The sequence below is a fragment of the Sminthopsis crassicaudata genome, chromosome X, assembly GCF_048593235.1.
Source record: "Sminthopsis crassicaudata isolate SCR6 chromosome X, ASM4859323v1, whole genome shotgun sequence".
NCBI classification, from domain to species: domain Eukaryota; kingdom Metazoa; phylum Chordata; class Mammalia; order Dasyuromorphia; family Dasyuridae; genus Sminthopsis; species Sminthopsis crassicaudata.
The window spans coordinates 25,703,302-25,731,244 of record NC_133623.1 but is presented as its reverse complement, the minus strand read 5'-3'; the positions used below and the strand labels follow the sequence as shown (position 1 = coordinate 25,731,244).

Here is a 27,943-nt window from a genome sequence, read left to right as displayed (position 1 = left end):
CAAATTTTGCAGGCGAAGATATCCAGATGCAGGCTGTTTATATTTTGTGACATTTAAATATTTATATATATATATATATATATATATATATATATATATATACACACAAACAGACACATCTAACTATCTATCTATCTATCTATCTATCTATCTATCTATCTATCTATCTGATTATAGAGAGTAACTATTTGGTTAACTTTTCTCATTGAGAGATTTCTACTTGGCAGGATGACCCTACTCTTTGCTTAAGTCATCTACCTTTTCTTGGAAGGAGATCTTCTTTTTGGGGACATAGGTCATGCTAGAAAGAGAATGCTTTCTAAAAGTGGACAGCCTTTGTCTGAAGTTACCCCCTGAAAAGAAATAGAGGAGTGGGTCAAAACAGCAATTTGATGCTGCCAGAGATAAGGTTATGACCACTGACTTCTGCATGGCCAGAAGAGACTCACAGGTTCTATTTTCACTGTTCAAAAAGTGAAGGTGGATCGTGCGTTGAATGTGATAAGGCATGAAACTGATCAAGAAGGCAGCGGTTACAACAATGATCATTCCTACCGCCTTCTTACGACTTGGCAGATTTTTCTTCATTGAATTCTTTAATAAGGTCAAGATGATCATAGTGTAACAGACAATTATAGTAACAAATGGAATGATGAAGCCAAAGAATAATGAGACATAGTGTAAGGCCATCACCGTTTTCCTACCCTTTGAGTCCTGGGGGGGCTCAAAGCACTTGGTAATATTCCCATCTTGATAGGTTTTACTCATCAGAAAAAAGGGCGAACTGGTCAGGATAACAAAAATCCAAATGGCCGCACTCACGACCCTGGCTTTTCTCTGGGTCACCAGATTGATGTTTTGGACTGGGAATACTATGGCCACACAGCGGAAAAAGCTCATGGCGGTCATAAAGAAGATGCTACAGTAGAGGTTGACATACAAAGCATAGGTACTGAGTCGACACAAGAAGTCCCCTAAAGACCAGATACCTCGTTGAACATAATAAACTACCCGAAAAGGCAGTGTACACACACAGAGCAGATCGGCCACAGCTAGGTTCACCATGTATACTTGGAAGGCTGATTTCTCATGGTATGTCCTGATGAGTACATAGAGCACAAAGCCATTGCCGAAGAAGCCGATGACAGAGACCATTGAGTACACGGTGGAGTATACTTGGTTGCGGAAGTCATCGATAGTGGAGAGGCAGCTGATGTTGACCTCAGGTCCTGTCATATTTCCTACACCGTTCATGGTTCTCTGGGAATGTCCGCTTGGCACCTAGCATATAAAGATGAAACCATCATGTCCATTTTTATGAGGCCATCAATTACAGGAAGTTCTCATGTTCCACTTCATAACTTCATCATGTATCATGTTAAAGCCAGGATAGGGAGTCTTTTTTTCCGACCGAGGGATACTTCACTCACAGGGGAAAAAAATCAAGCAAGGGCCACATGCAAGGAAAAAGGAGCTTAATTTAGAATCACAGAAGATGAGAGCTGGAAGGACCTTTGAGGTCACCTAGCCCAACTCTCATTTGACAGAAAAGAAAGTTCAAGTCAGTGTTTGTCTGGTAGGTTTGTTTTTTGTTTTTTGTTTTTTTTGTTTTTTGTTTTTCTGAGAAAGGTGCATATATGTTAAAGGTTTAACTCTCTGATTTTAAAATTGACAACAAAGAATGGAATTCCTAAGAATACACTGAAGTCTCGCCATACTTCCAGCTCCAAACATCCCAAACTGAAATCCCATTGTCCCCTTGACTCCTGCTTTTCCTCCAGAACTTCCCTCTCTCTGTTAATGGAAAGACCTCCTGGACTCCTGGATTCTCAGACTACACACTTTGGCATCTTTTTAGACATCTTCTTCCTTGCATCCCATGTATAATAAGTTGCTCAATAATCCTGGATCTGCTTACTTCCCACTGTTCATTAGGTCCTCAAACCTCCTAACTAGTCCCCTAGCCTTTAACAGCCCTCTTCTCTAATCCATACCAATATGCTGCCAGATTCATTTCCCTAATTCAAGACTCAGACTACAGTGTTCCCCAGCTCCCCAAAGAAAATCCAAACTGCAGCCTTGAGTCTCCCTCCCCCAGGTGTCCCCCATGCTGACTGAATCAGATTCCAAATCCTCAGGCAGGTCAGCACTGAAAGCCTTCCACATTCTGCTCCACCAGAAGCCTGGCCTACCTCAATGTTTTGGCTCGTGCTCTTTTTCTGCTGGAATTCTCTTGCCCTTATCTTTGCTTATCAACATTTTCTTCATCTTCATCTTCATTCTGTCCATGCTGCTTGCCCTAATGGGCCTGGCCAAAAGGACTGTCTTCCTCTCAACTCCTGCTGCCCTTTTTTCTCCCTTTCTTGCCGCACCTACCACATTCTACCTTGGGGGATCATTCTTGGGCTAATTTTGCTCTCGTACTGTTGGTATGCCATGCAGCACAGGAGCAGGGTCCACACCTTCTTCTCTGTAGCCTCCTTCATATCCTAGGGCCCGGCTCAGGGTTTTGCTCATAGTAGGGGCTCGATAGACTTTTGCTGACATTCTTATTCAATGATTACGTAAGGGGGCTGCGCCCAGTCCGCGTTTGCCCCATAGAACAACACCCATGTTGGGAGAGGTGCAGCACACAAACATTTTATTAAATACTCCTCTTTCTGATAATTATCAAGTAGGTGGAAAGGAGGGAAAGAGGAGAAACAACTGATCTTGGGCAGAAGAGGCAAAGATAACTCTCAAGAATCCTACAGATGCTCCAAAAAGCAAACTGGTAATAGGTTATAAACTGGAAGTGGAGTGGGCATTAGGCAAAAAGAAATTTACCATTAACTTTTTTTCATGAATATATACACATGGAGAAAGGGAGAGATAAGAAGGGAGAGGAAGACAGATGAGGGGAAGAGAGAAAGAGAAAGACAGAGAAATGAATGGAGAGAGGGATGAGAGGAATGAAAGAGGGAGAGACACACACAGGAAGACAGAGAGAGACAGTGAAGGGAGAAAAAGGTAGGGAAGGAGGGGTAGATAGAGGGAAAGACAGTGAGACCGAGACAAAGAAAGAGACAGAGAGACACACAGACACACACAAAGAGACAGAGAGAGAGAGAGAGAGAGAGAGAGAGAGAGTGAGTGACAGAGAGAGAGAGAGAGAGAGAGAGAGAGAGAGAGAGAGAGAGAGAGAGAGAGAGAGAGAGAGAGAGAGGGAGGGGCAGGCAGAGGCTTCTTCCTCCATGACAGGGTCATGCTCCTGGCTCATCCTTAGAGAAAGCCAGCATTCAGCATTGACAATCCGCCCCCTGGTGGGCATCAGGCTCCCAGAGCAAATAGGCAAACAGGCCCAGGACTGAATGGATTACTCCAAGAGCCCCACTCCGGGCTTGCAGAATGTTAGAAATGGAAGGGGCCTTGCTTCCTTCTGAGTGTAACCTTCCTCCATTTAATGATGAGATAGCTGCAGTCCAGAGAACCCGAGGCCACGGTCCCCGGGCTAGCAAGTAGCACTAAGGATTTGAATCAGGTTCCTTTTAGTTTTCAGCTATGAGGCCAGGGACTGAAAGGGTTCCTGTGGCTGGGGGCCTCTGGTCTTCCTGAATGACCAGTGGTTGCCCTATGGCTAATGGGATAGGGCCCTCCCCATCTCATCCCAATTCAGAATAGCCTGTTTCTCAGAGCATAACTGGGCTCAGTTGGTTCTCAGATCTGGGGACTGCCTTTTTGCTCTAGTAGCTGGTCCCACAGTCCCTGTTCCTACCACAGCTCTACCCTCTGCCCTGTTCTGCAACTTAATAAAGCTCCATTTGTTAACCTCTTTGCCCCTCTACCATTCCATCAGGCTGGCACGAAAGCTGTATCCATGTAACCTATCATTAGTCCAACCCCTCACTTCCCAGTTAACAAATCCAAGGTTTGCCTGTAGGGATAAAGCGACAGGTCCAAGGTCAAGCATGACCCAAGTGGCGGAGTCAAGATTTGAATCCAGGTCCCGCCCTCTTCCAGGGCTGGTAGAGAGTTGAGGTGGGAGGGGGTGGGTGTGGAGGAAGGACACAAGCAGATTGGAATTGCTAAGATTGCCTATTTATTATGAGTTACACTACTTGGAGCAAGTCACTGGGTCTTTGTTTTCTCAGTAGTCAAGGAAGGGCATTAGATTAGGTGACTTCTAAGATTGATTCCCTTTTCCTTCTAAAGCCTGTGGTCCTATGCTGGATGCTGGATGAAGACCAGCAAGGCACAAGGGAAAAAGCAATGCTCCACATTTACCCCACATTGGAGACTTTGTTCTGACATCAAGGATGCCTCCTGGATGGGTTGTGATCCCATTTCTCCCCAGGTCCTCAGATATTGAGGGTGATGATTGAATCTGCCCAAACTGGGCCTTGGGATCCACTAGGAAAGCTGAGCTTTGGGGACTCAGAGGCACAGACTTAAGCTCCTCACAGGGGAAGCCTGTGAGGACACCACGGTCAAAGATACGGCAGGAGTGAAGGAAGTAGGGGAGAATTCAAGTACTAAAGCCACTGGAGAAAAGCAAGGGAGCTCTAGCAACCATGAAGAGCAGACTTTGCCTGAGCCCAGGAGCAGAGCAGCAAGAGACAGAGCCACTGCAAGGAAGAACAAAGCAGGATGGGGTCCTCCATTAGCATTGTGCTTCCACAGACAAGACAAGATGATCAAAGAGGCACCTGGGAAGGTGGGGGCTCACTGGAGGATGAGGTCAAGTTGCTCTAGACTCCAACTACTGCTCAGTGCTAGATGTCTGTAGCACTACAGAGGGATCTGATTTTAGGAACCCAGTTTTGTTCAGGACCCTCATTGCTACTCCAGACTGCTGTCTGGGGCTTTCTCAGCTTTGTCTGCTCTGGTTCGTAGAGGCCTCTCCAAGGGTCTGGCTCAGGTATAAGACCAGCCACGATTCAATCCCACAATCCTAATCTCAACAGCTGCCTCATCACTCTCCCTAGAGCAAGGGAGGCCAGTTCCATGCTGGAAGAGAGGCTCCAATGTGATGTTGGTTGGGATGTTTAGATAGTTCAGAGAAAGAGGGCCTTGACCTTTAACATTATTGGCCTTGACTGGACAGACATTCTGGTCACACTCTTAGAGTCTGTAACTCTTAGGGACCTTGCCCTAATTTGCTGTCTGAAAATCAGTTCTGTCTGTTCTCCCAGGAACTTCACTTTTATGGCTAAATGATCTCTCATTCTTCGGGAGCCACTAGTACAAGACAAAGGATTGAAAAGGGATCATCAGGGAAGAGTGTTTAAGATGCCTTCTACATAGAATACTGTAGTCAAAACCAAAAAGCTTTGGTTTCAGCATCTGGAGAGAGCTGAGTGGGAATCTTGCCCTGGACACCTTCACTAGTTGAATGCTCCTGGCCAAGTCATTCCATATTTCTAAGATGGGAATTTCTAGGATGGAATTCCCTCTAAAACGGGACCAACGATCCTTGCCACCGGGTTGTGGTGGCAAGGATGAACTGAAAGTGCGCCTGCAGAAATACACTGCAACCTTAAAGGGCTCTGTAGACACTGGGGCTGGTGTTGCCTTTCCCCAGCTCCAGTCACCCATTCCTGGTTGTTTCCCAGTTCCCTGACATGTTTGCTCACTTGTAGGCCCAGCTATGGCAGGAGAGAAGGCTTCAGGGGGACCAGTCACTCTCCCATATTCCCTTATCATTTGCAAAGTTGATAGAAAGCTGACTGTATTCAAGGCCCCACTGTTGAAGCATCACCCTAGTTCCTTACTAGGCATTTCCTCACTAGATGGCGCTATTGAGGCGGGTTTCCCCCCATGCTGCGTATCTGAGTGAAGACCCTCAATGGAAAGGTGTTACAGCACTATATGGAACTGGACGGTTTCACTGATCATTCGAAAATGCCCAGGGAGGTTTTCTTCCAGTGTCTTTTAAAACTGTGCACAGAATTCTGGGCCAGAGGCAGCCAAAATGCTTGTTGGGGACTTGGATAAAGAACCAGCCTAATTACTCAATCAAAAGCTCCCCCAGGGCTGCTGGGAGAATCTGGAGCCCACCACACTGGGAGCCAGCTCCCACTGGGGAGGAGGCCAAGTGGAGTGCAGCGCCCTAGTCCCTCTGCCCCATGCCAGCCCCTCCAGTACTCGAAGAGAGCGATTATGTCCCTTTTGCTGGCTAAATCTCCTCTTCCTTCAACCATCCTCATCCTATGGGGATGCAAGACCCATCACTGTCCTGGTTGTCCAAGATGTGCCGCAGCTCACTGAAGTCTTTCTTAAAACGAGATTTCAGCTGTGGAATTCTTGGGCTACAACGAGAGAGAACCACAGAGGCCGTGGACAGTCTCTCTGCTGTCCCAGCCAGAGCACAGCTTCTCTGGGAGGGCAACAGGGATAGTGAAGGGCCATTTGGGGATCTGTTGAAGCAACCTGGGAGAGTTGAGCCCACAGAAAAGACCTTCCCAATGGGAGCTATCTTCCAGTGTTCCAAAGTCCTATGACAAAGGAATCATCAGTCTTATCGTTTGGCCCTGGGGGGCAGAGTGAGGCACAATGGAGAGATGGTACAGAGAGGGCAGATTTAGGCTTGATGTTGTGCAGGAAAAAAACAAAACCAGGCCAAACTTCATGTTCAACTTTTCAAGTATCTGAAGTTTTCAGCTCTGGAGGGCAGACACCAGAGAAAATGAGGAGATAGCCCAACACTTTTGGCTTTTCCAAGTGTGATTACTTTGGGTACGATTCTTAGGCTGATCAGCTTCCAGGCCCAGAGAACTGCCTAGAGCCCTGACAGAATAAGCAACTTGGCTAGGGTGTTGGAGGCCAAGGCTTCTTGACTTCCATGTCTGTCCTCTAGCTACTCTACCATGCTATCTTTTTACAAGCTAGGAAAAGCCTTCTTTTCCAGGGATGATAATACTAACAGCTCACTTTTTTTTTTTAATGAAAATCACAGGGTTAAGGCTTCTTTATGTATATTGGTGGGACTTGGTAACCTTTCAGATCTGTTCCAGCTTTAAATTTATGATCCTGTCAAGTGCTACAGGGAATATCATCTCTCTGCCTTATATATGAGGAAGCTGAGATTCATAGTCCTGTGAGTGGGCCAATATGAGCCTAGCTGCTTCCATTTCACCACCCACTTCCACCCCAACGTCTCTCTCAAAATCTATCCAATGGAAAAAAAAGAGAAGGAACAATTATCTGGGAAATTTTGAAGTGAGTCATTTTAAATGGAATGAAATTAGGAACCCAGGAAGATGAGAAAGCTGAGGGGGGGGACTGTGAGAAAAAGGGCTCCGGTCTGGACTGCAGTCTCAGCCCCCCTCCTGTGAAGCCCAGCAACTTGGAACAAGTCACTCAGGAATCACACAAGATCCTCGCCTGTAAGATGACAGAGCTGGGGAAGGTGTTCTTTGTGGACTTGACAAACTACAACTCTTTACAAGGTGGATTATCTTCTAATGTTCCCCTGGTCAACTATGCAAAGTGCAAAAGCGAAAACCAATGTCTTTACAGCCCAGGAGCAACAACTAATGCTGTGACCCATTTGTTGCCCAAAGGAATCGGAGGGAGGGGGACGACCTGGGAAAGACCTTGTGTAACTGGGTCAAGGGAAAAAACACTGTCTGAACTCAGTGAGCCATGAATTCCTCTTTGTGGGGTTTTAGCCTCAAGGTCAGAACATCGACTATATTGGCAGATGACCAACCTTTGGTACCAGCTACTGGAGAAAGCCGTATTTAGTTTAGAGATCACAGTTCCTCTAGGAAGGGCCAGGGGGTGGCCTCCCGGCTCCCTGAACAAAGCTTTTCCCCCCACCACAGGCTGCTTCACCTTTGGGCTCAGATGTTTATCTATCACAGTAATTTAATTTGGGGATTTGGGTAGAAATGGAGAAGCCCGAAGGCCCATACACTACGGATGGCCTCCTAGCCTTCACTGGTAAGCCACTGCAATCTCTCTTTATCAGAGAAGTACAACCACAGCTCAGTAATGGCAAAGAAACAAGAAAATGACTAAGAGCTCGCCATCCCTTAAGGTTCAAAAAAGTTCTTCCTCACATGGCTCCCGAGAATTAAGCAGTACAAGCATTATTATGGCTCAGGGAGCTGAGGTTCAGAGAATTTAACAGACTTACCTAGGACCTTCCACACACCACACCACGACTTTTTCCACTAGACTCCAAGTAGGCTCTGGGAATTCATTTTCCATCAGACAACGTGGAAAAGAGGACCATGGAGGGCTTTCCAAGGTTAAAAACAAACATTTGTCTCTAAAGCCGAGGGATTGCTTCTTTGGCCACCTTTTTTCCTTTCTCAATTGTGTTCTGCCCGGGGTCCAGTGCTTGTGGGCTGGCACGAGAACCAAGGCGATTCAAGCAGAAATTATACAATTCAAAAGGAAGTGAGTTTGCTTAAACTCCTCTGGGGGAGGTTATGGGAGCTTGGCAGGCTTAAATACAGACCCAGGAGGAGGGTGATGTGAAGATCAAAGAGCCACTACCATATTTAGGGTTCCCCAATAGGATTCTTGTCCTATTACTCTACCCTTACCCCTTCTATTTTCCCATCCCCAAAAGGAAGCTGGAAATGTTGATTAGAAAACAAGCTGAGACTGATGACTTTTCAGCAATTGACTGAGTTTCCATCCAGATGTTTGGCCCTGTGCGTATACAACCTTCAGTCCTTGGACCTTCTGTCACTACAACAAGAAATTTCCCTTAACTGTCCTAAGTGTTTGGTTTTAGTTTTCATCACTTTCTATTTCTGAAGTTCAAAAGGACAAGAATTCAACAGTTCACAGAAGCAGCCTCTGTGCTGGTGGAAAACACCCTTGAATTTGGAGACTGGTAATCCTGGGTCTAGTCCCATGGTTTAAGAACTAGTTAAGTGAGGTAAAACCTGTGCTAGTAATTAAAAAAAAAGGTGGACTTCCATTTCAAGAAAGCATGGAAAGCTTCATGGAGGAGCTAGCATTTCAGATAGGTCTTGAAGGGTGGCTAGGAATTGGAAAGGCAGCTTTGGGGTAGGGTGAAAGGGCATTACAAATAGAATAGAAACAGTAGTCAAGAGCAATGTTGGGAGGGGGGAGAAGTGCAAGAGCATTTTTGAGGGAAACAGCTAGGAGTCCCTCAATTGGAGACGAGTACTAAAAGAGAGCGTTGTAAAGTCATGGTGCAATCAAATTGTGAAGAATCATGAATACCAGAAAAAAAATGTTTTGATTTGATATGGCTCCTCATTGCCATGGAAAGGTTTAAACAGATATGATGAGAACTGCCCATTAGAAAGATTCGTTTGTCAGCTGAATATAGAGCAGACTGGAGGCACAGAGTCTGGGAAGAAGGTTGCCATAATAGTTTCGGTGACATACAATAAAGAAAGTCCTGAGCTAGGTAACTAGATTATTGCAGAGAGGGGGAAGATGTACAAAATCGTGGTTTAAAGATCCAGCACTGGAAGGACCTCAGTTTTTCTGCAAGTAGAAGTGACAGGACTCTGACTTACAGGTAGGGTGTGAGGTTCAAGCTTTGTACTCAGATGACTAAGAGGGTAGTGGGGCTATTAGTAGAAAGAGGTGAGGAGGAGGAAGAGGTCTGGGGAAGGTAAATAATGAGCTCAGTTTCCTGCCATGTTGAGGGGGAGAAACTGGTGAGCCCTCCAGGAAACAGCTAACAAGGAACTGCCGAAGCAGGCAACAGAGAGAACCAAGACTTTAGAAGGACTTGGGGAACCCCATCATCTGTTTGGAGGCAGCAGGAAGGCCTCCAATGGCCTCCTGGATTTTCTTCCTCATGCCTGTTTGTTCTACTCTTTGACCTTTAACATCCACATCCTTGTGCAATGGGATGAAGATGGGCTTCTGGGACTGTTATCTCACAAATTCATATGTATTGTCTGTCTTCAAATCAACAGATCTTACATAGCTTGGTGTTCCAGGGTATGTGAGTAAATGTTTAACAACCGGCTCTCTGAAAAAATGCTATGCAGGATACACTTTTAAGTTGACTCCGTATCATTTCCATATTCTCCAGCACTATAGAAATCAGTAAAATAATCCAGTCCTGATTAGGAGCATTTGCTGATTTCTGAAGTGTAAACACTCATACTGACACCTGAATAACTGGCTCTCACCTGCTGGTTTAAACTTGGCTCCAGCACACCCCTGAAACTAGAACACCTGACATTGAGGGGCTTATGTACACAGGAGATTCTCAGGAAAAATCTGTTGAATATTTACTAAGTAAAGTTCCTTTCTAATATGGAGACCATTAATCAAAGCTGGGTTGCTTATGTATTGAGAAAAACAACTTCAGGGTTTTCCACGTCAAGTAAATGCAGATGATATTGCCTTGCTTTCTCCCACGGCATGAGATGACATGAGAAAGAAAAGTTATAAAACTTTAGGATTCACCTACAGTGTCTATCTAAGGATCATAAGTTACATTAGCTCCCCAAGTTTCAGTACCAAAGGGACTGCCCAGCCACACTTTGCTCCAACTTTGAATGGACAGAAAGGTAAGTGACCAGAGGATCCTAGGTCTAGAGTTGGAAGGGACCTGATGCTACAGCTTCCAGTGGGATTCTGAACTGTTTCTGGAGAGGGCTGGGATGAAGTTAGAGATGAAGAGTGACTATCTCAGTCAGCTGGTCAACAAGCGTTTATAAAGTACTTACTAGGAGACCGGCACTGTGCTCAGCTCCGGGGTTCCAAAGAAGAGCAAAAACAGTCCCTGCTCTCAAGGAGCTCACATTCTAATAGGAAAGACAACACACAAACAACTATGGACAGGAAAGACGGATGATTACCTCAAAGAGGAAGACACCAGCAACTGAGAGACTGGGAAGCTGAGTCTCAAAGGAAGCCAGGAGACAGAAGTGTGGAGGGAGAACATTCATTCCAGGTATTGGGGAGCCAAAAAAGCAAGGAGTCAGGAGATGAAGTATCTTGTTCAAGGAAAAGTAAGAGGGCTCTTGTGGCCATATCCTAGAACATGTGTTCAGGTAAAAAAGACTGCAAAAGGAGTTAGGACTTAGGTTTGGAAGGGTTTTATATACCAAATAAAAAAATTTATATGTGATCCTGAAAGTAATTGGAACAATAAGAGCTTGTTGATTTGGGGAAGGGGTGACATGGTCAGACCTGCACTTCAGGAAAATCATTTTGGAGTAGGGAGAGACTTGAGGCAGGGAAACCAATCACCCAGCTATTCCAATAGTTCAGGTAAGAGGTAATGAGGGCCTAAATTAGGATAGCGACTATATGAGTGGAGAGGAGATATGTGCAAGGGGTGGATCTGAGAACAAATTGGACATGTAGGGTGAATGAGACTGAGGAGTCAAGGATGAAATCAAAATTTAGAACCTGTGGAACAGTGAGGATGGTGGTGCCCTTAACAGTAACAGGGAAGTTGGAAGAGGGGAAAGTTTTGGCAGAAAGGTGATGAATTCTGTTTTAGACATGTTGACTCTGAAGTGCCTATGAGACACAAGAGTTTTAGATCCAAGAGGCAGTTGGGGGTGCAGGATTGAGATCAGAGGAAAGATGAGGACCTGATTCAGGAATCACTTCTGAATAGAGATTATAAGGAGCACACGCGAGCTGACAAGATCACCAAGTGAAATTGTACAGACAGAAAGGAGACAAGGGCCCAGGACAGAGCCTTAAAAGACACCCATAGTTAGCAGACAGAAGAACCAACAAAAGATGAAGAACCAAGAAAGGAGATTGAAAAAGAGCAGTCAGACACATCGAACCCCAAAAGAGCAATGTCACAGCTACCCAGAGAGGTCAGGAAGTATGAGGATTGCCAAGAGGCCAAAAGCTATAGAAAGCAAGAGATCATTAAAGAAATCCGCTTCAGTTGGCACTCAGTAAATGCTGCTGTGCCCTGTAGCAAAAAGATCCCTGGATTTGGAATGCAGAGGGCCTAGAGTTATGTTGTGAGCTTGACTAAATCATTTTACTCCTAGGGGACTCAGTTTCCTGCACTGTCAAATGAGAGAATTGGGAGTGGAGATGATCTAGATCCTACAGCTCCATGCTTTCCTTGCCCACAGGGTTCACTGCCCCAGACATATGGTTCCCATTACAGTGGGGGTTTTGTATGAGTGGGAATGAGGAAGTCTAAGGGAGGAGGTTCAGAGATGGGACTCCAAAGAGGTTGAGATATTGAACCCTGTCATCTTTAAGATGCTTGTGGCCTAAAAATGTCCCAAAGCTTGAGGCTGGGCTCCTTTGGTCCCACTTGCAGTTGGTTCCTTGGTTCAGAGGATTATCTTTGGATTATCTTTTGGATCTGTTCTCAGCTCACATTCAACAATCAGTCTTCTTGAGTTCCTGAGAACTCACTAGCATTCTAAGCAGATGAAGACCAAATTACCACTATAGTGAATTTTGGGTATGGAATTGCCACAGAGTTCCGTTGGATGGGAATCAGTTTATTAGATTTTGCTAAAGCTTGCTCTGGACTGACTTGGTGGCCTATGTGGGTTCCCAAGTGGCCTAAAGGACACAGCGTTTTAGTGCTATTGTTTAAAAAGGCACATACCTTTTCCTTCAGAAGTTTCAAAAACAAGGAATGATATGATTATAGTCTTAGATTTAGACCTGGAAAAGACTTTAGAAGGCATCAAGATAAACTCCATTTTACAGATGAGGAAACTGAGGCAAGAAGGATTAAGGGACTTGCTCAAGGTTCTCCCATGTATTCTGTTGAGTGTGGATTGATATCACCTTTGCCTTGGCAAAGACAGAGCAGGTAGAATAGCTTCTGGTCTATGCGGTCTTTACCCAGATGGGGAAAAAAAAAAATTTGAGGCCCATTACTTTATTTAGACAATGAGGCTGAATTTTGCCCTAAGCTGCTTCTCTCTTAGGTTAGCGAGAAATGAGCCAAATTGCTTCTTTACAGAGTTCAGGTTCTAACAGCAGCCTTGTACTGCTGAAAGCCCAATAGGCCTGCCTTTAGGCTGAACTTCCCCAAATAAGAGTCAGACATTTAAAATGATTTGTGGATAGAATGTTGACTTGAAATCAGGAAGCTCTGGGTTTTGAATCCTGTCTTAGTTACTTGGTTATGTGATCTTGGGAAAATCACTTAATTTCTCAGCCTTGGTTTCCTTACTTGTAAAATGGGGATAACGATCACACCTTCTTCAAAGGACTACAAGAGGATCAAATGAGATCAAACGTATAAATTTCTTGTAAAGCTAAAGCTAGTGTGAGCTCTTAATAGCTAGAGGGACTAGTTATTCCCTTTGAATTCTTTGCTGAACAGCCTCAATGACAGCAGCAAACACCTTTGGCTAGTACACATATCCCTGTTTTCTGCCTTGGTTGATATTAATCCGAGAGTTAATGAAAAAGCCATCTCTTTTGTTTCATATTTCATATTTATATACATGCAAGGGAGACATCTTGGTTGGATGAAATTCTTGCATTGATTATATCAAATGCAAGAAATGAGGGGAAGGGAAGGGAATAAAGAAGCAACTATGTCAGGCACATGCTTTGTGCTCTACAGAAATGATCTCATTTGTGGGGATATCATGGAATCTCTTAAAGATTCTTAATCATTCAAAAGAACTTGGCCTAAGTATCTTCTGCCTAGGAATAACTAACCTTGTGGATGAAGTTGGTAGAGCACCCCACACCTTTACTTAACACATATACTTGGACATAAGCTAGGCCCAGAATTGAACAGGAGGACCACAACAGGCTAGACTGCCTTTGAGAAATGACAGTGATTTTGGCAACCCTCAATCTTGTCCCTGAAGCAAAGTCTGATCTTTCTTTTAGGATCAATATTTTTCTAATGATGCTTGAAGACCACAGGTACAGGTCACTCAGAGGACAGCAGAGAAGCACATGGGCACGAGCAGCTTGTAACACATCACAAGGAAAGTCACAGAAGGGAGGATGTGAAAGCTGTCATTAGAGAGAAAAGGAAGAGAGACAAGTTATACAACAAGAACAAGGAATAAACAATGGCTAAGCTTGCATGTGATGTCTTGAGAGCTAAATTTAGAGGAACCTCTCATGGAGGATTTGTGGGAGGTCTTGGACAAGAGTTACACAGGATAAGAAGGTTGTAGTCTGCATCAATGAAGGGAATCCCCATTCTAATATTTCAAAGGCATTAAAATGTCTTCTGGAGACTCCCAGCTTCCTTTTTTTCTCCTGAGTTGATTGATTCTGGCTTTACAAATTGGAGCTTCCTTATTTCTGGCAGCTGGCAGTCTAGTATCCAAGGCTAGAACCCCAAATGTTTTCTCTGGTCCTTCTGTCTCCTTTGTTCCTCATCTGCTGGCTCAGTTGTCCAACTGTGCTATGCTTATCTGCTTGCCTCTGCTTTAGCATTCATTATCTGATTGGCTCCTGTGAGCCACACTTTGTAGACACTAAATCCACACTTGTTGGTCTACTTTCTCGGGAGGTGTCCATTCATAGGCCAGCCTTACTACAGGAAACATTTCATTAATGGTGGAGTGTCAGCTTGGTTAGTGAGCCTGGGAGAAATTCCAGAGAATACAGGAGACCTTGGTGAGTCCTTGGTTAGAGGAAGCACTGGATGCCCTTAGAGTGCTAGAAAAATGGGAATAGTCATTGCTGTCATAATGATTAAATGACTTATTCCCACTGGGCATTACTTCTGAAGAGCTAAAGGAGCAGCTATGAGTGTTGGCAGGAGGTACTTACCAGAAAAAGAAAGTCAGAGGGCCTCCGGTGTCATCTTAGGGACATGGCACCTTAACTGGCTAACTCTGGACCCCTCCACAGCCTGGTTGGCTAGAGAAAACAGGCATGCACTCAAGGAACCCAACTGCCTTGCTCCAACTTCTGAGACTGTGCCCTTAGACTAGACCAGAAATATTAACATCTCTCCCTTGAGGCTCCTCTCTTCCATTATTCCTTTTATCATTACAATATACTGCACATCCTACTGTAGGATTCTGAAGTTTGAGCCATTGAAATCCTAGAGTCTTGGTACTTTTCAGTCTTCTTTTTTTAAACTATTGTGCACACTAATTTTTCTATTCTCTTAAAAGCCATAAATGGAACTATTCTGCCTCAAGGTCCTCAGCCAGTCCCAAGAACCCAATTTAGGGCGAAAGGGCAGCTTTTGTTGAGGAGCCACAGAGTGTGAGCTGAGTAGCTGAGCACCCTCGAACTTAGCTCTTTCTTAGAAAAGAGTCACTTTGACCTGCGGAATTTATTCCCATAAGATTGGATGAGAAAGTGTCTTTTGAACGTTTCTCAAAATATACATCTGTAACCAATTAGTCTAAATTTGGGGAGCTGACATTACTGCTGATCCTCTGGTGAAGAAAAGCAAATGAAACACACCCTCTTCTGGTGGAAAAAAAAGAGCCTCACCAATTTAGAGGGTATCAGTCGGTTCGAGGAATCAAAAGGTCTGTCTAAAAGAGCCAATATTGACACAAGGGGATATTTCTGACCAGGAGCAAGGAGATGAGTGAAAAATATACACTGAACTTACTGTGTTTTTAAGCTATGAGCAATTAGTGAAAAAAATTAAGTAGAGAAAGGGGAACATAGAGTTTATTTTGAGGCCAGTTTTTCTGCTTTAAAAATCCATAATAGTCTTTTGAAAGCCAAGCCAGGGGGGTGGCCCAATGGAAAGAACCTGTCCCTCCCTATCTAGATGACATTGAATAAGTTACTTGATCTCTCTGGGTTTCAGTTTGTCCTCATTTGTCAAATAAAGGGCTGAGAGAAATACAATGTCCACATGTCCCTAGTACCATCTTAGGGAGAGGATGTCCTGACCAGCTGACTCCAGGCTTGCAGCCTTCCTGTCAGGTTGCCTTGCTCTGATTCCACACTTGCCAGGCAGAGAGGTCTGAGGCAAGACAACCCCACTGGGACTTTTGAAATTGGTATATGGTTGACTTTTTTTGAAAAGTAGGAGTGAAAAACACTCCAACTCCAGGATCTCCTTTCCTTAAATACAATCCTACAATGAGATTTCTGGATTATCCTAATGATGGGCAGGATAATGGTTGGGAGAAACCTCAAGGGAAATGTTAACATTTTGGTGCTCCAGAGGAGCCAGTCATATCACAGGCCTAAGAGGCCACTTGATAAGTACGGAATCAGGGTATGGAAATATGGTCTTTGGAATGAGCCTCAAGTATCCATTCCAGCTCTTGGTATATGAATTGTCCAAGGCCTACGCAAATCACAGAGCTAATAAATAACTAATAACTGGAGAAAGAAACCAAGTCAACAAATGTTTATTAAATGCCTTTTTTTCTTTTTCAAAGAGCTATGCTAGGGCCTTGGGGACAAAAAGACAAGAAGGAACTGAACAGGTCCATACTTCAAATTACTGACATTCTACTGGAAGGAGATAGTATGCGTAGGTAAGGTAAACTCAAGACAATATGTGTAGAGGTAAGGTAAACTCGAAACCCTTATCAACAGGGGTCAGCAGAAAGGGTTTCATGGAGGAGGTGGCAGCTGAGCTGGGTCCTTGACGGAAGGAAAGAACTCTATAAGGCAGAGATGAAGAGAGAAGGAATTCCTGGTCTGGATGATTTGGCTTTGTATGGATGCATGGAGGCTAGAGATGCTGTGCTGAGAAACAGCTAGCAGGTAACTTTATGGACTCCTCCCATTCAAGGCTCCTTGCCACAGTAAACATAGGGGGTTTTAGTTAAAAGCCAATAGATTAATTAATCTGGTGTGAGATAGTGTACCTCACTGAAGAAGTTATGTAAAAAAGATTTGCAACTCTTTTGATATGACTGCCTTTTCTTCTTCTTCCTCTTCTTCTTTGGTTATTGTTGGATAACCAACCTTTGAAACCTGAAGAGGCCTTGTGGAGATGTGAAAAGCATAATGGGCTTGAAGCCAAAATACTAGGGTTTGAGGCCTAGCCCTACCACTCATTTGTGAATAAAGTCTTCTAGAAACAGGCCTTGGGCAATTCATAAATCAGTGTATTCTAGGCAATGTGGTATGGTGGCTGGAATCTAGATTTGAAGCCAGGGAAATGTGGGTTCAAATTCCACCTATGACACTAGCTGTGTAATTCTGGGTAAATTCCTGCATCTCTCAGCGTGGTCTGAGTTGGCAGAGGTAACATCCTGATCAAGAAGATTCGAGATCATTCACATACCATCTGCAATCCAGGAAAGCTAGCAAGCTCTAGAAAGCCAAGAATGGCATCCTCTCTGACTCATTTTGCACCACAGCAAAAACATCGATCAATCCGTTAGTGAGCTATGCTTCAGAATAGGGAAACTAAGGGCAACAGCTGCATCTAAGGCATATGCTTCTTGAGGAAGGGTTTATTCTGGGCTAGCAGTCAGAGGACCCAGCTGGCTTCAAGCCCTCTTTCTGTCATTCTCTAGCTTTGTGACACTGGAAAAGTGTCAGATTCTTTATCTATAAGATGAGGAGCTTGGACTATGTTCTTTCCAGCTTGAGAATTTCTTGTGGGTTTTTCTCCTCTTTCACACCTATACCTCCCTCTCACTCCCAACTCATCTCTCCCCTATAGTGGCTAGAACGGTGCTCTAGTCATTCACAATTGATGCTGCTGGATGACTCGTGGTCAATGAAGAGCTAGTGAGAAGAGGCTCAAGTTGAAGCCGAGTATCATAGGGCTGGAAGGCATCTTAATTGCCACAAATTCAACATGATCTCTTCCTCTGAGAAACTACCCACCCTCTGATTAGAGGGGAAAACAGGCCCAAGGAGAAGTGACTTTGCTCAAGTCAGGTAGTATGGTGGGAAATGGTAGAGCTGGGACCGGAACCCTTGCCTTCTGCCTCCTCGTCTGTTGTTCTTTACACTTTCCATCTCTGAACCCTATTAGCTTCTACGTGTCTAACAACAGGAACTAGTAATCCTGGCTCAATCAGACCCTTACAGGATCACTGGGATGAAAATGTTTTGCAAACTATAACGCGCCACAACTTCAAGCAAGTTTTCATTATGTATCATTTCACTCCTCCCTCTCAGGCCACACTTCCTCCACTGCCTCCTTACCAACTGATAATGGTCAATGGCCTTGACTACCTCTCTCTTCAGGGATGGAAGGGTAAACTCTGAATTAATTCTGCTCCTCTTCCTAGATGGGATGTGCTGATCTACTCCTCAATGACCTCATTCATCCTTGCACTATCAAAGAGGCCCTCCCAAGAATGTGTCCTCTTAGAAAGGAAGAATTGTCTTTTTTTTTTTTTTTTTTTTTTTTGGGTACCCAGCAATAGCACTGTGTTTGGCACACAGTTTCATTCATTCAGTCATTTGGCATAAAAATGCATACTATGGTGGTGATTTCTAACGTGCTGCCTTCCATCCAGACACTTTCTTGGCCTGCCTTAAGCTCCACAACAGATTTTGAAGAAGGTTTGCTGGGGTTACTGCTCCAGTTAGTTTTCTGAAACCCCAGTATTGGGTTCTTAAACCTCAACTTTTCTCTCTCCACACTCCCTTGGAGATCTTTTCCCCTATTCTGGCTTTAACCTCAATCTCTATGTAGCTGCTTCTCCAAATCAACATCTGCAGTTCCAAATTTACATCTGCTGAGCTCCAGACCAATCATTTCCTGTTGTACATTTCCATACGGATGACCTGGTGTCGTTTGAAACTCAACACGAAATGCTCTGTAAGCTGTAAATTATAGCAAGTAAGAAAACAACTAGAATGTGGAGAAGAAAGGAAGGGAGTAGGAGTCAGTGCAGATATACTAGATACTATCATGTAGCAAGAGAATGGCAGAAAGCAGAGGTTCTTTATGTGGGCAGATAGATTTCAGGGAGCCTACGAACTTGATTAGGCAATGCAATCTCTATTTCTACTACCTCTAACTGAAATTTAGCATTTCTTTCAGTGATGAAATATAGATAACAAAACACAGTAGAATTAGCTATAGGTTAGTGAAAATAAAGATCTAATTTTCTATGAGTTCCCAGCCTCCCTGAAATCCACCAAGAGAAGCCATAGATATTTTCATATCCTATTATAATTGTTGTAGTTATCTTGAAAGAGAGTTTATGTTCACTACTTCTTCGAAATCCCTATAGTTTTTAGACCTGATGCAAGCTGGGAGTCTTTCAGCCAGCAAACTTCACCAGCCTGCACAAAGAGTCCATGACTCCCCCCTCCCCCAACAAAGGAAAAGCAGCCTTTATCTAAGGCTTGCTTTTATTCATTCATTTAACAGAGATTTAAGAGCCCCCGTGAGCTAGGTGCTGGCCTGGCTGTCCCTCTCCTTCCCTCTGCCTTTTGGCTTCCTTCACGATTCAGCTCAAATTCCACTTTCTTCAAGAAGCTTTTTCAGACCCCTCTTCCCTCCCTTTTTCCTTCTTCCCAACTGGTAGTGTCTGCCCAGTGGTACTGTCTAGGGCTGCATGCATGCAGCTCTTAGTACATTGTCTCCCCTATGAAAATGGGAGCTCCTGGAGGGTAGTTTTGCCATTTTTTTGGTCTCTCCAGCCACATTAAGTACTTAGTAAATGCTTTTTGACTGATTGCTTGACATCTTTAGGAGGGTGGAGTTATTCATAATTCTGAAAATAGTTTAAAACAATTAAAAAAAAAGACAAAGGATATGGGTTCTGAAAAGAATTAGGTGTCTGGGATATTTAGAAGACCCGGGAGAATCACCTAGAAGGAAGAGAGCAATGGAGACAGTCCTAGATTTAGGAAGGAAGAGGATAAGCCAGAGAGAGCACGACAACTACAATGGTGGATGCCGGCTACTAGGGCTGGATGAGAGTCAGGAAACTGTTCAAAATCCACAGACCCAGGATGTGGCTGTGTGATAGCAGACCCTGGATGAGCCTGATGACTATTTCTGGATCTGAGGCCATATATCTTGGTGGTGGAAGAAAGGCATGCTTCAACATGGCACTGTTTCAACTTCTCATCTCATTCGATCACCCACCTAGGCCATCTCACCATCTTCCTGTCCATGATGATACTTGGACCAGCACCCTCCATACCAGACATGAGCCATGCACTTCCATATGCAGCTCTTCCTGAGCTCTAGTGAAATGAGGCTACTCATTTTTGGAACTGGTGCCCTAGGATCCCAGGACATGTGATTGGTCACTCCAACCAGACCACTTAGCCAACTACATCTACTGAATGGCCCTAGGCACCAGATCATACTTCAGTTCTGCTTTCATTAGCATTTAGTCAACTACCTTGGGCCATGTCTCCATTTGCTTGTCCTCCCTGATTATCATTTTCCTCTATGTTGTCTTTCCTTATTAGAATGTAAGTTCCTTGAGGACAGGGGATGTCTCTTTTTTATATTTCTATCACATCTTCATCTTGCTTTGAATCCTGGTCCTGTTATTGAGGACCTTTGTTATCCTGAGCAAGTTGATTAACTTCTCTAAACCTCAGTTTCCTCTTCTATAAAGTAGGGGAGGGAGATTGGACTAAAAGTTCTCTTTTCTCTCTAGTTCTGACTTCTTTCCCCCTCACTTTATTTCCTTTTCTGATTACATGGTCTATAGCACGGAAGAATGTCAGCTTCTTGAAGGCAGAGAAGCCTTATTTCTTGTCTTTGGATCCCAAGCACCACACACAATGATTGCTATAAAAGGAGGCCCTCAATAAGTGCTTGTCAAATTGAATGACATTTCTCACTTCTGCTCTGGGAGTTGGCAGCTTAATCATGAAACCCCTTTTTACTAGGGGTAAGATCAGAGGCATGGTGGAAGAAGAGCTGCCCTGAAAGTCTAGGACACCTGAAGCTAGTCTAGCCTGTGACACACGGTGGCTGTGTGACCTTGGACAAATCATTGAACCTCATGAAACTCTAGGCAAATTACTAAGACTAAGTTGCAGAGAAGATGCTGTCTGGCCTTTGAAGCAGGAGTTTCCTGACCAGGATGTGCAACGTATTAGGGAACTTGTAGGTCCAGCCCCTATCCCTACAGCATGAGGCCAGTTAGTCGTACGATGCTTATTTAAGTGATTTGTCAAGATCCTACCTACGTCCTTCTCCCACACAGAATGCCTCTCGGTCACTGGCATCAGAAACCTTCTGCCACCCTGGACAACCACCCAGCCCTTATTCCCCAACCCCAATGTTCTGGGTGGAACTGAGTTGTTTTTTTTTTTTTTTTTTTTTTTTTTTTTTTTTGCTAACCTTTTGGTAATTTTCCATGAGGAAGGGAATTTGAAAGCCCCACCAGGGATCCCCATCAGAGGGCACTTACTTTTGAAATATTTTAGTCCGTAATTTGTTCAAGAGTCTAGGCTCCAGAGAGGTACACGGTAGAACCTGCCTTCATCCCAAGCAACAGGCTCTTATGGCGCAGGGCTCTCTGAGCAGAGCTATCAGCAGCCAGCCCCATTTCAGTTTAAGTGCCAAACCAACTGCAACATTCACAAGTCTAACTAGGTACTTAAATATAGACTCGGGGAATTGCTCTGAAATTTGCTAAGGTCCCTCACAGCTTCAAATGGCATAAACCTAAGGGTGTGGAAAACAGCAATTAGCCTGAATGTTGGATGTGGAGTCAAGCCACCTGCTGAATGATCTTGCACAAGTCACTTAACTTCTCTTTCATTAATCAGTTTCCTCCTCAGTAAAAGGGATGGGCCTCTGAGGTCTCTTCTACCTCTAAAACATCAGAGTCATATGAAATGGATCTAAAACCTTAAAAAGACATGCCTGTATTTCAGAGCTTCTAAAGACGACCATCTTACTCAATTGTTTCCTTTTCTGGAAAAAGGAAAAAGGGGCAGAGTACTAGAGTCAGGAAGACCCAAGTTCAGATTTGACCAAAGACACTTACTTGCAGTGTGACGCCAGGCAAATCACCTAAGTTCTCTGGGCCTCGGTTTCCTCATTTGAAAAGTGGGGCCAATAATGGCCCTGACCTCATGGGGGTATTGTGAGGATCAAATAAAATAATTTTCATATAGCCCTTTGCCAGCTTTCCATGGATTTAAAATGCTAGCCAGGGCCATTGCTATTATGCCACTCTTTCTTTTCCTTCCTCCTGAACTGTTGGCAAAGGAAATAGCAAATCTAGTCTTTGGGGAGCACTTTAAAAATTGTCACTAATCTCCACATGGGGCTTGGGATGTGTGCACAACTCTGAGACTGATTATCTGATTATTGTTCCGTTTTACAGATGAGGGAAACTAGAGAGAACAATGGGGTAATTAGGCTAGATAGACCAGGAGATAGAAAGCTGCTGAAAGCCAACCCATATTCACCAATGTTCTCAGGGTCAGCCTGGCTCCTGTTGTCGCTATCAGCCAGGAAGGAGATCAGAGATTTCCAGCAGGCCACAGCTTGTTCTGAGCAGGTGCAGAATTCTGGGGAGCAGACACAAAGTCTCCCAGTACTAAGTTGGCTTGACTTTAGGGCTTATTGTAGTGATCTCTACACCTCAAGGGGAGGAGGCAAGAGGACATGGGTATATCTGTGGTCTACTTCAACGCATCTGTTGGGTTCCCTTCTCTGTGTGGCCTGTGGAAATGAGGCTACCCATGTCACTGCTCTCAGAAGGCTGGCTCGATCTAGGAAATAATAACTCGATTATTCCAATGGTGCGCAGATCTTAGGGGCCGTAGGGATTTATACTGAGGTAGATACGGGGCACACAGCCTCTCACCAATGGTCCCAATATGGAGCGTGTCACATAAGGCTAATAAAACAACAGAGAGTGGTCAGCATTCCTTTGGCGTCACAGACTGGACTCGGGGCTATTTCCCTAAGCGTATCCCCCTTTTTCCTCTCTTCCTCCGAATACACTGGATTTATTTAACTAGTTTTTGTCAATGTCCTCTACTCCAGGGCCTTCATTTTATAGATGAGGCTCATAGAACCCAAGTGACTTTCTCAGGGTCACACAGCTAGGATGTGTCTAAGGCCAGATTTGAACTCAGAGAATTCTACATTTAGAGATGGAAGGGACATTGATGTTATACAGGTAGTGAATGAGTAGCCCAAGGGGATTTCAAACACAGTCCCCCTGAGACTTGCAATCTAATGCTTTTCCCAGTGGATGATGCTATCTTCTCGACTCCAAATCAAGAGACGTCATCTGGGAGATGAAGATGAGAAGCCCTGCCCTATATGTTACTTCTGTCTTCAGGTTCCATCGCCTGACATTCAAGGCCCTATTCCGCCCCCCCCCCCTCCCCAGCCCCACTCTGTTTTCTCAACCTTATCTCCTCTGAGAAAGCCGGCCTGCTCTCTGCCCCAAGAATCTCACCTTCCCTTTCTCTCTTCCAGGCTTTTGCTACTGTTGTTTTCAACACTGAGATTCTCCTTTCCTTCCTGTTATTGTTATTAAGTTGTCCTTTTGTTGTTATTGTTGTTCAGTGGTCTCCGTCCTGTCTAACTCTTCATGATCTCATCTGGGTTTTTCTTGGCAGAGATACTGGAGTGGTTTGCCATTTTTTTCTCCAATTTATTTGACAGATGAGGACACTGAGGCAAATAGGATGAAGTGCCTTGCCCAGGGTCCCACAGCTAATGAGTGTCCGAGGCTGAAGTGGAACTTAGAAAATGAGTTTTCCTAACTCCAGGCCCAATGTTCTATCAACTACCTCATCTAGCCACCCCCGCTGAATTCCTAGCTAGCCTTTAAAGCCCAGCTCAAATGGCTCCTCTTCCACATGGTCTTCCCTGCTCAGGTCCGTAACAGCCTCCTCACTCTTACTTTATGTAGCATGTCCTTCAACTCTCTCTTGCACAGTGACCAAGGGCTACTGTGAATTTTAGTTCTCTTTTAGTGGGCCTCACTCCCATGTTGGATTATGAGGGCAGAGGCCATGTACAGCTGTGTCTCCCCTGGGTTTCAGCAATGCAAATGCCACTGGAGAATACCCAGACCCCCCCCCCCCGAATTTTTCTGTCTGGTTGTTCAGGGAATTCTTTTCATTGTGGCTATGTGCTTTCTGACAGAGGGGGGATACTGATGCAGATGCCCCAGCTCCATTTCCTCTTCTATGCAAGAAGGAATTTGGATTAGATGACTTTTAGGGTTCATTCTATTTACTGTCTTCACTGAATTGACCAATCTTCCTGTTCCTGGTCTAGATTTCTAGTCTTATCATTAGAACTCAGAGCATGGTTATGCAAAGCATAGTGATTCAGGGCCCAGTAAAGGGACTACAGATTAATATCACAGATTGAAAGCCAGAAGGGGCCTTAGAAAGCTATCTAATCCCAACCCCCTCATCTGGCAGATAAAGAAATCAAAGCCCGGAGAGATGAAGTGTCCTCACCATGTACATATATGTAGTAGGTGATATAGTCAGGATTTGAACGCATGTCTTCCGACTTAAAACTCAGCACCTCCTTACATCTGAGATGAAACACTAACTTCTCTGCCTGGTGTTTCAAGTTCTCCATCGTTGTGGCTCCCACTTAATGGTCTGGCAGGATTCCTCTTGTCCCCCTTCTGCACTCTCTGGTACAAACTTAACATTCCATCTCTCAATGCCATATCCTCGGCTGCTTCTTATGACACTCTCTCAAATCTGCCTCAGAATTCCTAGATTCTTTCCATAGGAGACCCTTCCTGAGTTCCCCCCCCATAATTGTTAGTACTCACTCCTTCTTAAATTACTTTGTATTTCTTTATTTATGTGTATGCAAACTGCCGAGCATGTAGTAGGGGCTTAATAAATGCAAGTAGAGTGATTGATACTATATGGCATGGCCCCCATGCCAGCTCCTTGAGGATAGGGATTGACCACACGGAAATTAACTTTGTTTGCTGGATTGCCCCTAATAGCTGGCTAGCTGTGCAGATAAAGTACTTCCCATTTGAGACAACTTGCAAAGGCAGAAGTCTCAAATTTGTCCCTTACGTATAGCAACTTACACGGAAATGATTTAGCAGGGGTTGAAAACATGTAGAAAAATTTTAAACCCAAAGTGGTTCTAAACCAGGCTTATCTTACACGTGGTGTTCATGACACCTGCCTAATGTCCCCCCTCCCATTTTCTCCAGCTTCCAGGGCCTAGTTTAGAGGTTTAGAAGGTAGAATTAACAAATCAAACCAATTCCAGATGGCCTCTCTTCCCCTTTCCCTGGCAAAACTGTTCACTTGCTTCTGAAACCCATTTGTTGGTCATTGGACTTGGAATTAGAGAACTTGGACTTGAGTCCCTGAGCTGACCTTAATATATATAGATAGTATAGATACTATTAATGTGTTACTAAAGGTAAGTAGCTTCAATTCTACAAGTCTCAAGTGTGTTACCTGGAAAATGGGCATGCCTGTACTACGTATCACTTTGCAAACTGGAAAATGCAACAGAGAGGTACTCTGTCATCTTCCTCATCCTTATTCTTCTCATTCTCACTGCTGCCACAAAGTAGAAGGATCTCCCTCCTCCCTAAAGTTTTTGATCAGAATGTTAGAGCCAGTAAGCTTTGTGAAGCCCAGACCATACATATATAGTAAGACCTCAGAAAGTCTTTGCTGTTGAATTGAATGTATGGCTTGGGAAGCTACCGACCATGTCTGGCATTTGGGTTTAGGCCCTTCGAAGACAAGAAGGACAAAAGCTAGAAAATGGCTGAGATGGGGCAGATCTGGCCACGAAGTGTGAAGAATTAAAAGGGAGTTGAGCAACGTAAGACCCGAGAGGGAGTTCGGAGAATAAACTAAACTATAGGCAGTCTGTCAGGGCTGGAAGGTTCTGAACTTGGGGCCAGAAGAAGATGGGCTCTCCTCTGGGTTGTGCCACTTATGAGCTTGGGGATCAAGGGCAAATCCTCATCTCTAAAATGGGGATGCTGCTGCTAGGGTTTGTGCTACCTCACTCACAGTCAACAAGCATTTATTAAGCCCCTACTATGTGGCCAGGCCCAGGGATGAGTGCTGGACAGAGAAAGGCAGGAAACATAGTTCCTGCCCTCAAGGACCTTATGGTGTCTCCTAATGGTGGAGACAGCATAGAAACTAGATCCATCCCAGATACCTGCAGACCTGACTCCCCGCCCCTCCCCTGAAAACTATAGGGGCCAGGGAAGGGCCTCCTGAAGAGGGTGGTCTTTGAGCTGAATCTTGAAGGAAGCCAGGGCTTCTAAGAGGAGGAGAGGAGGTATCAAGACCCTCAGTTTAAATCGGAGGTGAGGTGAATGGTTGGCAAGGGGCAATGCTCTAGGCTTCCAGTCTCTTTCTATTTTGTCTCAAGAAAGGAAACTCCGGCTCCACAAAGCAGAAGCAAAGCTCAGGAGGGAGGCTCCCCACAGCTCTTAAAGCAGCTTTTTTGCTAGTCAGGCTTCACCTGAGAAGTGCTGGGGCTGTTGGGAAGGTGCAGGTGTCACCTGCTCAGCTCCCCAGCACCGCCCCTGCAAGCCAGCCAGGAAACACGGGGCTTCCCGACTTCCTTGGGGGATCTCAGTCTGGGACAGGAGGAAGAAAAGCCTTCCCAGAGTAGCCAGACTGGAAGCCCCCAAAGGCTCCTGCGGATTGAGAGAGGCTAGCAAATAGCCTTTTTCTAACACCTGCCCACTGAAGGAATCTTCTTACCTCAGGAAAGACTGGAGGCTGCCCGTTGGCAAGTCACCCCCCAGAAGCCGGTCCCAGGGGGTCCGGGCAATTCAAGCTGGCTGGCTCTGGGCTTCCCTCCCTAGGAGAGCTGGGCCGGATGCTGGCTGCTGCGAACTGTCCCGTCCTGCCTTGTGAGCAGCCACTGTTCACATGGTGCTGCCCTGAGTGTAAGGCAGCTTCTGCAGCCACATAGGTCGCTACCGTTTGGAGGACGACCTCTTGCCTGGTGGGGAGAGGGCAGGGCACGCTGGCTAGTCAATATTCACGTCTCCTTCCTCTTTCACATTGGTCCCCCCTCCTGCCCCCACCCGCTCCGGCTTTGAAAAGAGGAGAAGGGAGGAAGGCAGAGAGGAAGGGGGCAGTAATAAAGGGCGGTAAAAGCTGGCAGGTTGTGTTGGGGTGGGCTCCTCTGCCTCTTCTTCCGAACGAACTCCCCAGGAAACTGTGCAGCTGCAGAGACTATTGGAAGCAGGGAGGATTTTTATGACTAGGGTTGGGGGGGGGGGAGCTGGATTATCTGTAGGCGGGGAAAAGTGGATCCTACCAGTATATGCTAATGTGACTGGCAAGATGTGAAACTTGATTCTCAGGAAGGCTCACACTCACTTTTCGGGCTTTCTTTTCTTTTGGGTTTATGACAGATAGGGGCATAGATTTAGGGTGGGGAGGCCTTTGGGGGGACGTCATATTTGGAAAACTACCATCCTGGTTTGAATTCAGCATGCTGTAACAGAAGGACTGCACTGTGGGTGGATATGTATATGTGTACACACAGCGGGGTGTGTGTGTGTGTGTGTGTGTGTGTGTGTGTGTGTGTGAGAGAGAGAGAGAGAGAGAGAGAGAGAGAGAGAGAGAGAGAGAGAGAGAGAGAGAGAGAGAGAGAGAGAGAGAGAGAGAGAGAGAGAGAGAGAGAGAGAGAGAGAGAGAGAGAGAGAGAGAGAGAGAGAGAGAGAGAGAGAGAGAGAGAAAGAGAGACAGAGAGAGAAAGACTGGGTACATTCACACAGACTTTGTACTTAGAGAAATAAAGTGTCAGGGACAGTTTTCTTTTTGCCTTTGTACTGCCAATGCCTGACACTTAGTAGGTGCTTATGGAATGAATGGATGGATTAGCGGATCTAGGATCTGCAGACTTGGTTGGAATCTTGATTCTGCTACATTGAGGGGGGTGGAATGTGACCCTGGACTCCATTCCTTCCTGTGGCCTCTAGAGTGAGTGAGACTGGGTGAATTCTGAGGGCCGTTCTCTCTCAAACTTTTTAGTCTCTCATTCTTTATCAGTCACCTCCGCAACTTGTCCAACATCATTTCTGGTTCTGCCTTCTAGGGCCAAGCACAACCAATGGAATCCTTTAGCAGCTCAAGTCAAGTGGAGCCAAACAGGCCTTATTCTCCCATGCCTGGAGTATCCTCCTTATTTAGCTCAACCTCCTAG

General features: G+C 45.0%; 1 protein-coding gene across 2 annotated transcripts; it reads right to left on the bottom strand.

Moving 5' to 3' along the window:
- Positions 1-111: 111 nt before the first annotated feature.
- On the bottom strand, positions 112-26,974 carry CYSLTR1 (cysteinyl leukotriene receptor 1). Of its 2 annotated transcripts, none has more exons than XM_074277350.1 (2): positions 26,488-26,974; positions 112-1,281 (listed from the first exon to the last, which is right to left on the bottom strand). In XM_074277350.1, the coding sequence occupies exon 2, from the start codon at positions 1,252-1,254 to the stop codon at positions 235-237; it is 1,020 nt and encodes a 339-aa protein (XP_074133451.1). In that variant the 5' UTR covers positions 1,255-1,281; positions 26,488-26,974; the 3' UTR covers positions 112-234. The 2 variants fall into 2 exon arrangements, with proteins under 2 accessions (XP_074133451.1, XP_074133452.1); XM_074277351.1 differs by lacking the exon at positions 26,488-26,974 and adding an exon at positions 8,120-8,420.
- Positions 26,975-27,943: the final 969 nt, after the last annotated feature.